A 16,590-nucleotide genomic window follows, 5' to 3' on the forward strand; every position below is an offset into this window, starting at 1 on the left:
GAAAACCTGCGAGCTGCACACACAAAAATCAAAAACCAACCTCCAGTTCCTTGTCACTGAGTGATCCTGCACTGCACAAAGACTGGTTGGATGATTCGCTGTTGGCCGAACTCTACAGCAAAGAAGAGAGACAAAGACCCGATTGGTTAATCATTAACTACTCTTATGGACAGAACTGAAAATGTGTGATACGGGATATTTAAATGATCTGCATGCATGAGATAAAGCAAAAGACGCCTGTGGCCTGTTTAGAGTCTGTCAGCATTACTCTCCAATTCATTTCATTGCAGATTTCTACAGTGCAGTGTTTATTTCTTTTTTTTAAAAACAAAAACAATAAATAAAACACCAACCACTATGGCAGAATTCACAACTGTCACACTATGACCCTTGTGAGTGCGCATTACACACATCACCCTGTTAATCTTCACTTGACTTCCAGTTGGCTGAATTGGTTAGGGTCATTAAAGGCCAGACTCTGCACAGCCTGATGGGACTAAGAAGAAACAGCAGGCTTTCTGGGGCAGGAGGCTAATGCTTTTTAAGGCCTGCTAGCTTAACGCTTTTCAAGGTCACAACTATAGCAGACAACTCCTCTCATTCCTTTATATTAACATCTACAGTTTGACTGCAACGTCCTAAATAGCACTCAAAGACATACAGTGGATATCTATAATGTCAAAAAATATATATATCCATCCATTCATTTCCAAACTTTAATGTGACCTATAACATGTGTCATTTAATTGAAAAAAAAAAACAAAAAAAAAAAAAACAACAAAGCAAAAAACAAAAGTACAATAACCAGCATTAGTGTCCACACGTTTAAACTAATGCTTTCTTAAAGCACCATTTGATTTAATCACGGCAATCAATCTTCTTGGGTACACAGCTGCCATTAATTAAAGAAACCCTGATTAACCCCAAATAAAGTTCAGCTGCCCTAGTAGGATATTCCCAACATTTACTCCGTTGCAAACTAGAGCAAAAGCCAAGCATCAAAGAGATGTTATCGTTGAAAGGCATCAGTCAAGAGAAAGTCTTAAAAATCAACAACACAAATAAATAAGTGGCATAATGCAATATCCATGTTGAAGCATGGTGGCAGCAGTATCATGCTTTTAAAACCTTAAGACATCTGCCAGAAAGCTGTAGATGAAGACGAATTTCACCTTTCAACACGAGAATCACCTGAAGCATATATCTAAATCAATATTTAGACGAATATTGAATCTTTGGATCAAAACAGTACTTCAACAAAGTGTAGGGTGTACACACTTAGTATATGACGTTTTATATATTTTCCCCCAATAATTTTTGTTTTTCAGTTGAGTTAAGTAAGGTAAAGGTGGGAAAAGTGGGGAAAATGACTTATGGTATCACTTTTAACATCACAAAAACCTGCAACTTTAACAGGGATGTGTAAACTTTTTATATCCACTGTATACCACTGGTATCATACCCACAGCCTTACCTCCTATACCACAGCAAGCAGTCCTGACAATAAATTTAAGAGCGAAATATAGGTAAGAGCATTTAAAATATAAATAAATAAAAATGGCTGCTTTCTTAGGAGCTGCCATTTTCTCAGATGTGCACCCTCGCTTATTAATACCAAGTTCAACAGCAGAGTACAGCAAAGCACAGCCAATACTGTGAACTTCAGCTGCTGTGCCATTTAAGTGTCACTATCCTCCACTGAAACAAAGAGCTGCCGGCCAGCTCCTGTGTCAGCCAAAACAGAGCTTGTCTTGTTGTACCTTTAGCTCATGAAAACAGATCACAGCACTGAAGAAACCTCCTGAACAGAGGGCACACTGTAAACAGAGAGGACTTCTAAGCATACCTCAACTGAAAGACTAACACAAGAGTGCTAACCAATTGCACTCACAGTGGGGTTGTGGGATGAATTCCAGGAATTAATTCAGCAAGAATTGCAAAATTTAGCAAAAACAACATGCATCAAGTCTAGCATCCACAGAAATGACCTGTACCTGAAACTGTTGTCATTTTAAGCAACAAAACAACCATTACAATGTTAAAATGTTCCAACCTTGGCCACACCGACTCCAGTGAACCGAGCCTCAAGCAGCTCCTGCCTTCGTGGATCCAGGCTGATAGCCTGGCTATGAAGTCCTTCCATCATGCCTAGAAAGTAAGACATAAACAGTAAATGGACTGGTACTTGTATAGCAATTTTCTAGTTAATTTGGGCACTCAAAGCACTCTCATATTACAAGTCTCATTCACACAAGTTGTTTTTACCTAGGCACTTTTAATCTAACGTCCCAGATTTCACATTGGAGGAACCAGGAATTGAACTACTGACCTCCTGATTGGTGGATGACCTGCTTTACCTCCTGAGCCACAAATATTTAACTTATGTGGAAGACCTGGTTTGAGTTAGAATGACATACACTGAATTGTGTGGCACTTTCTGATTTAGGGAAGTGACCCAACAAGCTTGAGGTCTGACTGGGAAAATCTAACACCTTTTGTCACATTTGCATGGTAACCTAGGCAATTATTTGATCAGTAAACGTCACAGCCTGCTGCTCAAAGGAACGCTTTCCTCAAAACACAAACACCAGGGAAAATTTGCTTAAAGTGACACTCTGAAATTAATTTCAAGAAATAGGTTTAAAATAAAATAAAATAATAATAATAATAATAATAATAATAATAGAAAAGGGAAATTAAATCTGAGAGCACATATGAGACGTGTCATAGCTCAAAAACCACCAAAGAATATAATAATAAAATAATGATATTCATTTCTGAGCAGGCAGCCCAGCAAGCCCGTTCACTTGTGTATCAAAACAATCCTAGAAAGCACAAGTTCCCTAAACAGAAATACTATCTAGCTCAATCTCAACATCAAAAGCAATCCCATGGGCTCATAGCTCCCCAATTCGAGCAGCCTTTCAGCAAAACCATCTTGATAATAGTGGGTGAAAAAAACCGTTTCGATACTGTTGACCGATCGAGTGGACGAGGAATGCCAAACTTGGCTAAAGCTAAAGGTGCTAATCAAAATCCTGGTAACAACAACACAAAAGCGATGCGCTCCCATCAACTGTCAGCTTATCCTATGCCAATCGGCAGAACGACTCAAACTTTGCCTATAAAATGTAGGATTTGAACCTATTACACAGCCCAAACTAGCTAGGGTCAAGTGATGAATCGAGCTAACGCCAGCTACAGTAGAAGTCTTACCTGGAGAACCTTTTGCAGTTTTCACAGCACTCACAACCCCAGAAAGGATGTTATCCGTCCAACCGGCGACAGCAAACTCCTTAACACCCCCGAGCTCCCCGCATCTCAAATAAAGTTGTCTGTATTAAGTTATCCATTTACAATTATTTCGAAATCAGGGAAGACATTTGTTAGCTTAGCTAATGCTAGCTATAAAGACCAGTGTGGCTGGCTCCTGTCGGTGTCATCCGGACAGGAGGCCGTGATCCTCGGGGTTTCCTCGTCCGTGTTGGTGCCCCTGCACGGGCAAACCGGGAGCTGTCAGTGCTCTGAAGTCTCCTGACAAGTGCTGTCACATTTCTGCTTCACTCGTTCTTCTTTTTATCGTTACAGAGCGATGCTTGCACCGGGAGGAGTCATCTCGTTACAGTCCATTATTTTAATGCTTAAGAAAAGATCATAACCTCCCGCAGCAAGGCCGCAGTGAGCTCCCAGGAGACCTTTTACAGTGATGCTTCCAGTGCGCCGGTTTACCACATAATGTACGCTCCCCCAAAACGGACTCGGTACTGTACTCAAGGTTAGATTACAACCGGGTGAAATCGATAACTTCCACGCCACAAGGGGCCCTAAAAAGCTTCCCTGAGAGCTGCTTTTTAAATCTGGATTTCAACCACTACAGTTAAACTATGTCCTGCATGTACAACATGTTTTTGTTAGCTTACAGGATAATTTTGCCTGAACTGTGCATGGATTCCTAGAATAAACAGATGCATTAAATCGCCACAAATTAAATTACACCAAAGACATCTGTTGCTGTTTTTTAAACTTGATGAATGAAGTTAGTAAATGTTTAACACTGTATTTGTGTGAGCTTAAGTCCTTGTACTTCACTGAAATATTGTGTATTCAGATATTTTATGCTCCGGTAATTTTTTATTTTTTTTTTACTTTTCACATAAAACAGCGGTGTTAAAAGGAGTTTTCTCGTGAAACTTTACCATCAGTTGAAAAAATGAAGTACACCCGATTGCTTGTAGGTTATAACTTGTAGAATTTAGCAGAAGTAAATGCAATGTTGCTTCAATTCCTTCAGGTTTCTGGACTTCACCCACCACAGCATTTAGTCAGGTTGAGGTCTGGACTTTGACTGGTTCATTGCAACACCATCATCTTTTCTTTTTCTGTCATTCTGTTGCAGATTTGCAGCAGTGCAATTGATCATTGTCAAATTTCAACAAGGTTTTAACTGTTTGACAGATGGCCTCACATTTGACTCTAGAATACATTGGTTTACGGAAGAGTTAATGGTTGACTCAATGATTCCAAAGTACTGCAAAACAATCCCAAATCATCACCCTTCCATCACTGTGCTCCCACATGGTATGAAGTGTCTGCGCTGATATGTTGTGTTTGGTTTTCACCAAATGTAGTGCTGTACATCATGATCAAATATTTCCATTATGGTCTTGTTGCTCCAAAGGACATTGTTCCAGAAGTCTGGTGGTTTGTTCAGATGCAGCTTTGCAAACCTAAGCTGTGCTGGCATGATCTTTTTAGACAGAAGACACTTTTTTCTAACAGCACTTCCAAAAGAGCAATACTTTATTAGTCTTTTTCTAATTGTGCTTTATTAACTTTTTTTCCCCCTTTCATGAACTTTAACATTTAACATGCTGTCCAAGGCCTGTAGAGTCCGAGGTGTATCTCTTGGGTTTTTGGTAATGTCACTGAGCATGGCATTTGGTGGGATATCCACTCCTGGGAAAATTGTGGCATTGTGTTAACATACCTTCAAACTGCACAAACACTAATGTGAACACTGAGGGGCTTTTGATTTTTTATTAGCGTTACTCTATTTTAAGTTGTAGTTTAAACCAAACCTGTGGTTTGATTTAAACCAGTGTTTCCTTAAATTGCGGAGCACAGATCTTCTGCTGGGCAGACAGAATGACTACTGGGGCCATCTGAGAAAACTTTGGAAAGCAACTGATCAAAATGAAGCATTAACCTCCAGAGGTGAAAAACAAAGCCAGAAATGTTAAAAAATGAAAATGCAACTGTGCTTTCATTGATGCACCTTGCTAACCATGCTCGATAATCTTAGCTGATAGCTTAGCATTTAACCCCCCAAACCTGGTTACGGGCCAAAATGCTAAAGTTGAGGCTTTGAAATGCATAGTCCAAAGACAACAGGTGACATGATGGTGTATACATCCATCTTTTATCTACAGTCTGTGCTGTGGGATGTACTCTAACGGAGGCTTAAATTTAATAAGGCCAGCTTGACGTCATATCTGTACATGTGAATTAGTTTCATTCTATTAATCTTTTTTTAACCACCTCACAGGTTGTTTTCTCTTTCTTCCACTTGGTGGAGCTAAATAGCTTTACTGGCTTTGTCAGAGCCAGTGATCTGGGACGTGTTTTTTACCTATTTTCTTTCTCTGTGTCTCCATATTGTGTTCCGTTGAGCTGATGAACTGTACTGTGCACACAAACGAGCAAATTAAACCTGCAGTTTAAGTCCAGGAGATGCGAGTAGTGCGCTGCATTCAAAAAATCCTGCACAGCCAAGAGAGAGTTGAGGATGACTTAATTACACTAATAATTATGATAAAAGGTTTATCATAATTATTATCATAAAAAAAGAAAATATTATCCTTTTAAGCTGATGCATGCACAGACTGAGTGTACAGCAAAATGGGCTCATGGACAATATTTTAATAAAGACTAATTAAAGGGTTACACGATCGACTGTAAATCAAATGTATTTTGCAGAAAAGCAGATCTCTGATTGTCTGTTTTATGTGTTTTTCATTCATCACATTTTTAACATTCAAAACATAAACTCAGCAGGAATTAGTCAGTGTTCTCAAAGGGTGGTTTCAGACAGTTTTTTTTCTACTTTTGAATCAATATTACAATATTAATGAGAATGGATATCGTTAATACAATAATCACAAGTGCTGTGAGCACACAAGCCCCACTGACCTATAGTTGACTTAGTAGACTAGACTTAGTATAGTAGACTTTTTCTTTTCTTTAAACACCATGCTTTAACTTTAATGTCTCAAATTATGTGGTTATAACATCCAGTGTATTATAAAGAATGACTAAAAGAAATCATGTTTCATATCTTCAAAGAAAATGATATTAACGCACTAGAAATTTTCAGTTTAGTCCAAACCACATGATGGCAGTTTATCTTTGTGGTTTTCCACTGGGTGTCACAAACAGGAAATTCTTTGCCCTACACTGGCTTATAGGAACTGAGTTCACCCATATTACTTTTTAAAATAGAATTTTTATCATTTTGCCACAGTGATATGCAGTCATGTGGATCCTTTTGGTTTTATTTTAATAAGAAAAACATTTCCTTTGCTGCCAAGAGTTTTCTATTCAATGTTAATGTTGATGTTATGTTTGAATGCCTGACTACCTTTACACTGGGAAGTATATAGCACTACTCAAATGTTAAATATATTCTTATTGCCTCTGCCAAAAAGGTTATGTTGTTGGTAGCGCTTGGGTGCATCATTGTTCTGAAAACATGATTGCTAGAAAAGTTTTGAATGAATTCTGATCAAGCTTTGTAGGGGTGTAAAATTTGTCAATGTAATGATTTATTGGTGGAAAATTGACAAATCCGTTTTATAAATTAGAAACTATGATTCTTACAAGTGTGGTGTTTATGGTCAACATATAGAGAGTACCATATTTGAAGACTTAAACCTCTTTTTGACTTCTGACATTACCTTAAAGCTCGACAGAGTGATCTTAAGGTCAAAGTGGTAATAATGCTATGTAGATCTATTTAAAACGATGTTTCTTACTACCATTGTCTGTATTTACAACATATAGGTATATAGGAAATGACATATGATGATATATTGGGATTTCTGATCTTATTTGACTTCTTCAAGGTCAAATAAGATGAAACTTTCATAAAATAACTAGCTTCAAAAATTGATTCTGTTCATCTGGATGTAGCGTTTTCAGTGGGTGAAACGTTTCGTTACTCATCCAAATGACTATCCTTGTATTGGCAACATTTAGGATAAAATACTGGTATATGGGGTTTCTAAATATCACCTTAACATCTGCATCCAACTATCCTGTCACATATGACCTCACTTTCACATTTCACATTTTCATATCGACCCCAAAATGTGTTATAAACTGCAAACATCTTAAAGTACGATTAAAAAGAACAAAGATAACAAAATGAATATGCACAAAACACAAAACTATCCCCTTAAAAGTGCCTCGGTGAAGGTTTGCACTCTCTTTGTGCTTCTCGTTCAATTTTGTGCTCTTGATTTCAACTTTTACGATTTCAGTGGGCTCTCAACGGATGGACAAAAAGCTGCTTTTGGAGATCTAAACCTTTATTATGGGCTGCACAACAAAACAATTCTCATTCAAAACAAAAAAAACAAACACCTTATCTAACATCGTAGTACAGGTGGGTGTTTTGTCTCAAATCCCTGATAAAATGTCTCCTCGGAATGATTTCTACATATTTACAAGCAAATAATTATTAGTTATTGCGTGACAGTAGAGGCCTGCACATGATTCGCTGCCTTCTCAGAGAGGATTGTCGAAGTGCATTATTTCCATCCTTTATTCTTCAGCTTTGTTCAGTAGCGTCAGTCTTTTCCTCTGTATGTGATGTTCGTAAAGGTTGATGTCGCTCCCTTGTAAAGAGGATTGTGCCCCTGTTAGTCAAACACACACGAGGAGATACGAGTCAAGGGGCGGTTTATGGTAATGACACAATAGAAAAGTCCACATTTAAAACAGCTATTTCATGTCATCATTTAAGCAGACATGCTAACTTGAGTGTGTGGTTTTGTGTTACTTGTGAGCAACTTAAACCTACTGTGATTCCTTGTGGTTTGAAGCCTGTGGGATTTAGTTGTGTTCTTTAGGCCACAAACAGGCTTATTACCAGTAAAGGCTGATTAGCGCTGGCTAATTTAAACCCAGCCCTTCCGTTGGCTGCTTTTTTGTTCTGTTGGTAGTAACAGCATGTAACAGAAATAATAAAAAACATCTTCAGACAACGGGAGCAAGACACTGCGTGTGTGGGCTTTTTGTGTGTGTGTGTGGGTATGTGTGTATAGGAAGGTGCAGGCATGTTTGCATACTTGAGTGTGTGCAAAGACTGCATTGAATCCTCAGTGCTTTCTATGATAATATTAAACAAATGCTGCACTTGCAGTTTCCCAATTCACTACTTCAGAGTCCGTTCACTTACTGTTTCCCACTTGGCGCGAGCGCGTTCTTCCTCAAATTTGGCAAACTCCCGTCTGTCGTGGATGGTAACCAGCAGCTTCCAGATAAGCAGAGCCGCCAAGCCCAGGAATAAAATGGCTCCTGCCACTGACAGAAGCACTACCAAAATGTCTGGACCCTTGGGGCAGTCTAAACAGAAGGAGGAAGTGATAAAGGAATGAGCAGATAAGCCAGAGGTCAGGCCAGAGGAAATGATTTTTTAACTGTGTTTCATCTCTGGTTCTTATTGATTTAATCTCGCTAATATCGCAACGTAGTCCCCTACTAACTGCAGTGAGTTTTCAGAGTCAGCGGTTATAACGCCTGTTATAAAGGCAGATGTACAGCTTTAAACTTAATAGCATGGTTCTTTTTAGCATGACTGACACTTTTCTAATTGCCATCAGGTTTTTAAGTGACGGAAGAGAACAAGGGAAGCGTAACAGTCCTGAACAGGATGTTAAAGACCAGAGAGAAGAGTGGAAGATGGCCCAAAGTGGAAAACGGTAACATCTTACAGCAAGGCCACAATCTTCTCCTCCCTCACTGCGGTCAGGCAAAACTCTCCAGCACTCTGATTTGCACAATGTCGCACAATGACGGGCATTACGCTCCTTCAAAGAGTCACGGACATGAACCACTTCAAAAGTGGAACAACTCATCACATTTGCTAGCCTTGTCCGCATGACTAATTTCTCTTCAATAATTCCCCCAAGTATGTTTTACAGTCAAGTAGAGGGACTGCGAAAATTTAAGTTGCTTGTAAGGTTTGGGAATTTGAGGAGCAAAAGTGTCTTTTATATCTCTCACAATCTCTTACAGTAGTTCACTAATGTTTTGGCTACAAGTTTTGAGGCTTAATTAGTCCCCAGAGTGCAATCTTGCTCCAAAAAAGGTCTGCAAAAGTTCCTACAGTATGAGTTATTTCACATGAGAAACTTCTAGATCTTTATTTTTCCACTGTGGTCTACTTGGTCAATTAAAGCGTATGTGACTCAATCAAAAAAGCTGATCAACTGAAAAATATTTGAGCCAAAATGTGATGACAGATATGAGGTAATCAAATATTATTCAACCACCCCCATACGGTCCTAAATTTAGAGTTCTCAGCATAAAAAAAAAAAGACATTTTAAAGTTTTTTCTTAAGCTTCTCAAAAAATGTGTAATGAATTAATACTAATCACACGTGGAAAGCATCAGCATTATGTGAATTTCTCCCTGAGGATGAATAAAGCATCCATACATCATTATTAACTTATTTTCTGGTCACCAGATGAGTCTCAGTGTGATATTTAGCTTGAACTTTTTATTTTTAATGCAATCTGATGCAAGCCTACTATGAAGTTTTGTCATTAAAAAAGTGTTATGGTGCTGCAGTGAATAAATATGTGGTACGCATGTATACACCGGACAACCAAATGATGAGGCAAAAGATGCCAACGTGTTAAACAGTAAGAATGCTCCTAGAGCTGTAATGCTCTATGGGTTCCTCATAATGTCGGTATATCTGTGTGGCGTGTGGTTACATGCACATATGCATGTGAAAAGTGGTCTTGGGCAACCAAAGCAACAAGGGCGAACTTTTACAGCCAACATCAAAGCTGCTCTCATCTTCCTCCTTCTATCATTATAAATTAGCTCTACTTCCTGCTCTTCAGCCGACCCTTTAATGCTCATAGTCCATCAAAGTCTACATGCAAATCAGTCTTGGCTGACACTATTGATTAATGTGATTTACCAACTTTTTCTTATGTTGTCTCGATTTTTTTTTTAAAGCTTAGACAGCTTTGAAGGGTGAGTGATACAGCTTCACATTTCCTTCGCTGTTCTTTTGCTTACTTATTTTCTTCCATATCCTCAAGAGGAGAGAACGAGAGGGCTTTCTCTCTACGATATGTATAGTCAGCATGTTCCCGGAGGAGCTGGGCAGCTATTTACAGCCCTCTTTGACACGGCAGGGTGCCCCGTGTTCAAGGCAAATTGTGGTGTATTTCTCTGATACCCAGTTGTGCTTAAATTAAACACACACATTCATTAAAGGTAGACCCAAGTACAGATTTTCTCTGAGGGCAGAAAGCTATTTTACTGCCCCACACTTTTTCTATTTGGCCACTTAACAAGTGAGAGAGCAGGCATCGAGGAAGTGACAGCTTGTAGTTGGGTGAACACAAAGCACTAAAAAGTTTTGCCAGAAATTTAAAAAATGCAGATGATGGTGAAAGATTGTTGTTGCAGGTTTATCCTCATCTATTCAGCATTTGTGTTGATTACATCTGGTAAAAAAAAAGCAACAGATTCATATTTATAACCCATAATATTAAATGACATTAAATTAGCAATTAACAGTAGAGATGAATCTATTGACTGGCTAGGGAATGGAATCAGATTACTCTCTTTCATGCACGTACAACACGTACACAGTGGCGCAGGCAAATAGTTGCACGTGTACTCACAGTCACACACTAACATGAGTGAAGACGCAAGTTTGCCACAGTAAACCATGCCCCCCCCCCCCATGGTTTACTGTGGCAAACTTGCCACTATGAAAACATTTTTAACAAAAAACCTAATCACATACTTAAAACAACCATACCCAGCTATAATGGACATTTTAAAGAAGCTAACACCGGCAAAGCGCTTAATGCTAAGCCTGGCCAGAGCTCAGAGCCAATCACAGGCCAGCCACAAGCCAGCAGCCTCAGTATGAGCAAAAGAGCAAAGCAGTTTTAAGGAAAAGGAGAAAAATGTGAATGTCCTGTTATTTGTTGAAGTTATAAACATGCTGGAAAGTGATGTGATGTTCTCTAAATCTCTTGCTGCTTTAGTTTTGTAAAGTCATATGTGTCAGGTAAAGGTGCAGCAGTTCATTTTACTTAATTATTTGTACCTCAAGCAGCAGAGTACTTTATTTTCAGTTGTTTTAATAAGAGAAGATTCTGTAATTTACTACAGTGTGGGTAACATTGTAAAGTTTCAACTTTACAAACAATCAGAAAACAGCATGGGCCAAATAAACATCAATCTTTGTGTCTCCTATCACTGATGAGGTTTCTTACCTGGCTCTTTGACAACAAAGAGGATGGATTTGCCACTGGCATCTTCATAATACTGAAAACGCTCCACGCAATCGTTCTCATCTTTGTAAGTGCAATTCACCGCATTTGTGTCATGGAGCTCTGTGTGGAAAAATGTTGACGTTACATTACAAGTTAGACAAAATGACCCCTTTAATGAATTGTTCCACCTTGTGCATTTATGGAATTATTATTAACATTAACCAGCAGTGCCAAAATACAAGTCATCTCACCTAATTCATCCACAAGAACAATCTCATCCTTGCAGATTCGAGAGCAGGTTTTGTCCTCAATCAGTTTGCCCCTCTTGAAGTGCTTACACTCCACACACTCCCTGTTAAAATGTAAAATATCAACAATCAGTTGATTTAAAGGAGCTAAATTGAATATCTCTGTATGTAAACTCACTTCTTCATGGTACAGGCGTCGGGGCAGGTGGGACACTTGTCACACGTGGCTCCGTAGGCACCTGGTTGCGTGCACTCGCAGGCTCCGCACACGCACTGACCCCTCCCGCTGCACAGGAGGCCCAGGCTGGACATACAAGTGTCTGTACGTCTGGAGCAGTTACAGTTCTCACCCTGCCAGTCTGGTGCGCACTGGCAGAAGCCACAGTTACAGACACCGTGCCCTGAGAATAAACAAAAAACAAGAGGAGGACAATGTGACAAGAAATTTTATGTGAAAAAGAGGGCGCAGCACGAGTTGGGGAAGAAGGACGCTTTTGGCGTCTGGGATGGTTGTAACGTCAATCATTTGGCATCACATAGTTTACACACTGTCTTACACAAACGTATTTATTTTGTTGCAAGTTTTGACAAAAGCTTATACACATGCTCATTATTTTCATGACTTTATTATTAAAGAAATTAACGTTACGTACCATTTTATAATCTGCTGGGCATAAGGTACCTTTACAAACTCACAAATTTAAAATAAATGCAATTGGGTAGACCTTTTTTAGGTGGTCAGCACGAGTTAGTAATGACTGGCCACTGCTTATTAAATGGTTATGACTGAACTGACCACAAACCTGTGTCATACAATTCTTTTTGCCCTATTTACGGGCTCTTCTCTGTACCTTGAAAAAGATTTACCATGTTGCTTAGCCTTCAAACACTTCAAACACAGCATCTACAGCCATGCTGAAGTCAAGCTAGCATTTCATGGCAATAATAATAGCCAGAAATCTAACCCAAATTAAATTTAAAAGTTTAATTCAATTCAGTTTTATTTATAAAGCACTAAATTCCAACAAAAGATGCCACAATAATCCAGCAAAAACCCAACAATTAGAAGACTTTTTAATTGTAGCTAGTTAAAAATAAGTATTATTTCTTGCAGACATTCAGTGGTCCTGTAAGTTCATGACTTTACACTGGAAACACTGGAAACCAGAAGCGGAATATTAAACTGCTAGAGGTTAAAAACCTATTTCACTGTTTGTCTGCGGTGACTGCATTGCTTTTATATTTGGCTGCGTGATGAAGCGCATATCTGAGCAAATTTGTACACATTGTCTTGTTGTTATTCCACGAAACTCTGTGTGAATGTGAGTGTACATGCCAGTAAGAGAGACGGGGCAAAAACATTGTGGCTTTCCACCACAAAAAACAATGCCCAGATAAACAATGACACAGGAAGCTGCTTGGCACAGTCTAACTGGATAAAGGATGATCCACGGATAAACTGTCATTATCACATGGCCACAAGACCTCTAGCTTTTAATTAGATCATTCTGTGGAGGAAAATACAATGGTCCACACACTGAATAAGATATTTCAAGACAACAGAAGACTATGTGTGTTCTGCACACACATAGTCTCTGAACATTTCCAGTACTCTCCCTCTTGGCCAAACATGAGTTTATTTTTAGCATCATTACACCACACCAGCCAATGAGTAAGAATGAAGGTATTTTCATGTTACTCTATGGACTTTGGGGTGCACAGGAAAACATTTCCTTGTGAGACCGGCTGAAATGGATGTGGATAGTTTTTAGTGGCATATGAGCTCTACTTAAAAACTACCTAATACAAGCTGCTTAGCAAATAAATTCAACCTAAATAGCATCAGGAGGTACTAGTGCATAAGTGTAATAACACTATGTCTACATGATATGAAAAGTTGCATTTGTATCAAAATATCTGTCATATAATTAAAAACAAAACAAAAACAAACCAAGAAACAGAACTGAACTATAAAAACGAAACTGAACTGATTGAACCCATGCTGGAAACTAAATTAAACTAAAAAGAAAGTATAAAAATGTAATGTAACACTGTAAAAGCTGTTCGCCAGATGTGGAGTTCAGGGTCAATTAGCTTAGTTAGCTTAGCTTCCTTGTTAGCAAAAAGCAAAGAAATAAAGCTAGCCTGGTTATCCTTGCAACTGTTGTTTTTAATTTTCTTTTGGCACAAATTAAAAATGGGAAAAATAAAACAGTAAGTTTTTAAGTAAGTTTGTGATCTCTGCACTTGGATAACATTTCCCCCTGCGTTCAGTGTTTATGCTAAGCTAGCTGTGAACAATAGTAAGAAAGTAAAAAAAAAAAACCAAAGAAAACTTTATTCTTACTTTGTTTCTGTTACAAGACTGCAACAGACAGTCATAAAAAACAGCTCACCGATCTTATCAAAGCATTCATATGAAATATTAAAGACATTAAATGCTGGTAATGTTGGGTTTAGTTTAAGGGAAAGTGGCAAAAACTGATTACATGTTGGATTTTTACTAATCGGGTCCTCATTAATGGGGTTTGGAATTAACAACACACAAGCTCTGCATTAATGACACGAGATTGATCATTTCATCAAACTTCTAAAGCAATAAACTTTTTTATTTTTTACCATTACCTCTATTCTAACATGAGCCAAAATGTCTTGCCAGCAAACCCAATGATGCTCAGTCTCACGTGCATAATAGTTTTTCTTGAACATGTAGGCATTTTTTACATGACAGCATGTGATGTCATTCTGATACTTTCATGGTTTTGACACAGCAGCATGGTTTTTATTTAAAAGCACTAAAACATTGAAAGTAATAAAAAGTAAAGTGATAACCTCACCTCACTGTTTGAAAATCTCAACCACAACAAAGACACAAAATCTCTTGCGTAGAAGAAAATCACCATCAGTATGTTTTGTTGTGTGTTCATGAATCCCTTCAAATTCTTTAGTACAAAAGGTTTGGATGACACAAACATATAACCTGAGCTGACACTCACACGTAGTGCACATACACCAAACCAGATGTTTATTGTGAATGTAGCCCATATCCAGAGGGGAGAGTTTTTACTGTATATAATTCTTCCCAGATGAGGTGGGTGGCAAGTCAGTGTGGTGAAAGGGACAAACGACCTCAGCTATAAAAGTGCGCGCATTCTACAAAACTCTACCACAACCATACAGAAAAATCAAGATAGAAGTCAGTGGGTCATTTCGACCCACTACAGCTTTCGGGGGGGAACAGCTAAGGTTGGGCTATCTCTTGGCTGGGTATATCTCAGTTGTTTGCCAGCAACTTCACAGACCACTGTGGCCGGCCAAAAATAATAATAGAAAAAAAGTCCAGCACATACAATCTCTCCTGCACTACTTGCTGCCCTCACTAAACCCCAATGCACCATTTTGAAGTTAATCCTTGAACAGAGCTACTCCCATTTCTAGTCTTCCTTTAAAAAGCAAATACTGGTTAATAATTAAAGAGAATAAAAGGTATCTACAGCAGGAAATTGAATATTTATAGGGAATAACAGACTATATTAGACTGTCTTAATATTTTTTGTAAATGGACTGATTCTTATATAGCGTTTTTCTACTCTCCCGGAGTACTCAAAGTGCTCTATACAACATGCCACATTCACACCCGTTCTCTTTACATAGTGCTTTCTAAATACATTCATACTCTGATGGATGCATCGAAGAGCAACTTGGGGTTAGTATCTTGCCCAAGGATACTTGACAAGCAGACTGGAGGAGCCAGGGATTGAACCACCAACCTTCCACTCAGTAGATGACCTGCTCTACCTCCTGAGCTACAGCCTGTTGACTAAACTGTTGACCATTAAGCACATCACTGATTAATACTCATTCATTTAAAATCCTAAAGCAAAGTAAATACACAAGAAGCCTGCATGTCTTTCTTACTGTAACTCATGAGGCCTTACCCGAGCAGAGTTCTCCCTTGTAGCGCAGGCAGTTGAAGTCATCACACTCACACAGCTTTCCCCACACTTTCCCAAAGTCACTGCTGTGGCACACGCACTGGCCACACACGCAGTCTCCGCGGCCGCTGCAGATAGCCGACTGAGGTCCTCCGGATCCTGCAGGTCCACTGCAACGATCCTGCGCCATGGGGTTGTAATCGCCTTCGGCACATTCGCAATGTGGTCCTAAGCGACCTGGGTGGCACAGGCATATGCCACACTCAAAGGTGCCATTGCCGTTGCTACATTTGGGGCTATCAGGCTGGGCTTTGGCCTGGCACTTGCAGTCGCACTCAAAGGTGACAGTGATGGAGAGGGCGTCCTTGAAGCCCACAGGTTTGATGATAAAGGTTTTCTTTTTTTTGGATGGGCAACCACGAGCACGAGCCTCCACACTGAAAGAGACCTGCCAAAGAGCACAGAAGCGTAAAGAAAAAAGGAGACACTTATACTAATTTTTACTTGTTTCTTTTTTTTTTTTATGGCATCCAGACTCAGCATTATCTAATCGCTGTCAGAGAAAACAGCACAAAGCAGATGTAACACAAGGAATGCCTCCAAATGTATTTAGTCAAAGTAATTGTTCATTCAGTGCTGCATGCCAGATCTGGTAAATGTGGGGAGTTACTACATCTGGAGAGATGGCCATATATGGAAATAATAATACCAGCTGAGGTAAAGAGAAAGAAATGTGTAGAGGCCAGAAAATGTCACCTGGAGTGAAGAAAGACAAAGAAAAATAGCCATAGACGCTTAGATAAAGAAAAATGCAAAAACTAACAAAGAGAACTATTTAAAAAAGGATCTTAAGACAAAAAAACATGAAGAATAAA

At 39.0% G+C, this 16,590-nt stretch overlaps 2 protein-coding genes across 2 annotated transcripts in view; both read right to left on the reverse strand.

Moving 5' to 3' along the window:
* The window catches only part of LOC102196523 (serine/threonine-protein kinase tousled-like 2), an 11,435-nt gene extending 7,625 nt beyond the window's left edge, over window positions 1-3,810 (reverse strand). The window contains exons 1-3 of the mRNA XM_005753146.1: window positions 3,217-3,810; window positions 2,054-2,148; window positions 41-112 (exon numbers count right to left, since the gene is read on the reverse strand). Of these exons, the coding sequence (XP_005753203.1) occupies window positions 41-112; window positions 2,054-2,146 (165 nt within the window). The 5' untranslated portion in view covers window positions 2,147-2,148; window positions 3,217-3,810. The remainder of the gene's footprint in view (window positions 1-40; window positions 113-2,053; window positions 2,149-3,216) is intronic.
* A 3,649-nt stretch (window positions 3,811-7,459) lies between these two features.
* The window catches only part of LOC102196802 (integrin beta-3), a 22,523-nt gene continuing 13,392 nt past the window's right edge, over window positions 7,460-16,590 (reverse strand). The window contains exons 10-15 of the mRNA XM_005753147.1: window positions 15,719-16,163; window positions 11,959-12,181; window positions 11,784-11,884; window positions 11,533-11,652; window positions 8,459-8,625; window positions 7,460-7,916 (exon numbers count right to left, since the gene is read on the reverse strand). Of these exons, the coding sequence (XP_005753204.1) occupies window positions 7,848-7,916; window positions 8,459-8,625; window positions 11,533-11,652; window positions 11,784-11,884; window positions 11,959-12,181; window positions 15,719-16,163 (1,125 nt within the window). The 3' untranslated portion in view covers window positions 7,460-7,847. The remainder of the gene's footprint in view (window positions 7,917-8,458; window positions 8,626-11,532; window positions 11,653-11,783; window positions 11,885-11,958; window positions 12,182-15,718; window positions 16,164-16,590) is intronic.

The sequence above is a fragment of the Pundamilia nyererei genome, unplaced genomic scaffold (assembly GCF_000239375.1).
Source record: "Pundamilia nyererei isolate P.nyererei 1_Seehausen unplaced genomic scaffold, PunNye1.0 scaffold00407, whole genome shotgun sequence".
In the NCBI taxonomy this organism is placed as follows: Eukaryota; Metazoa; Chordata; class Actinopteri; order Cichliformes; family Cichlidae; genus Pundamilia; species Pundamilia nyererei.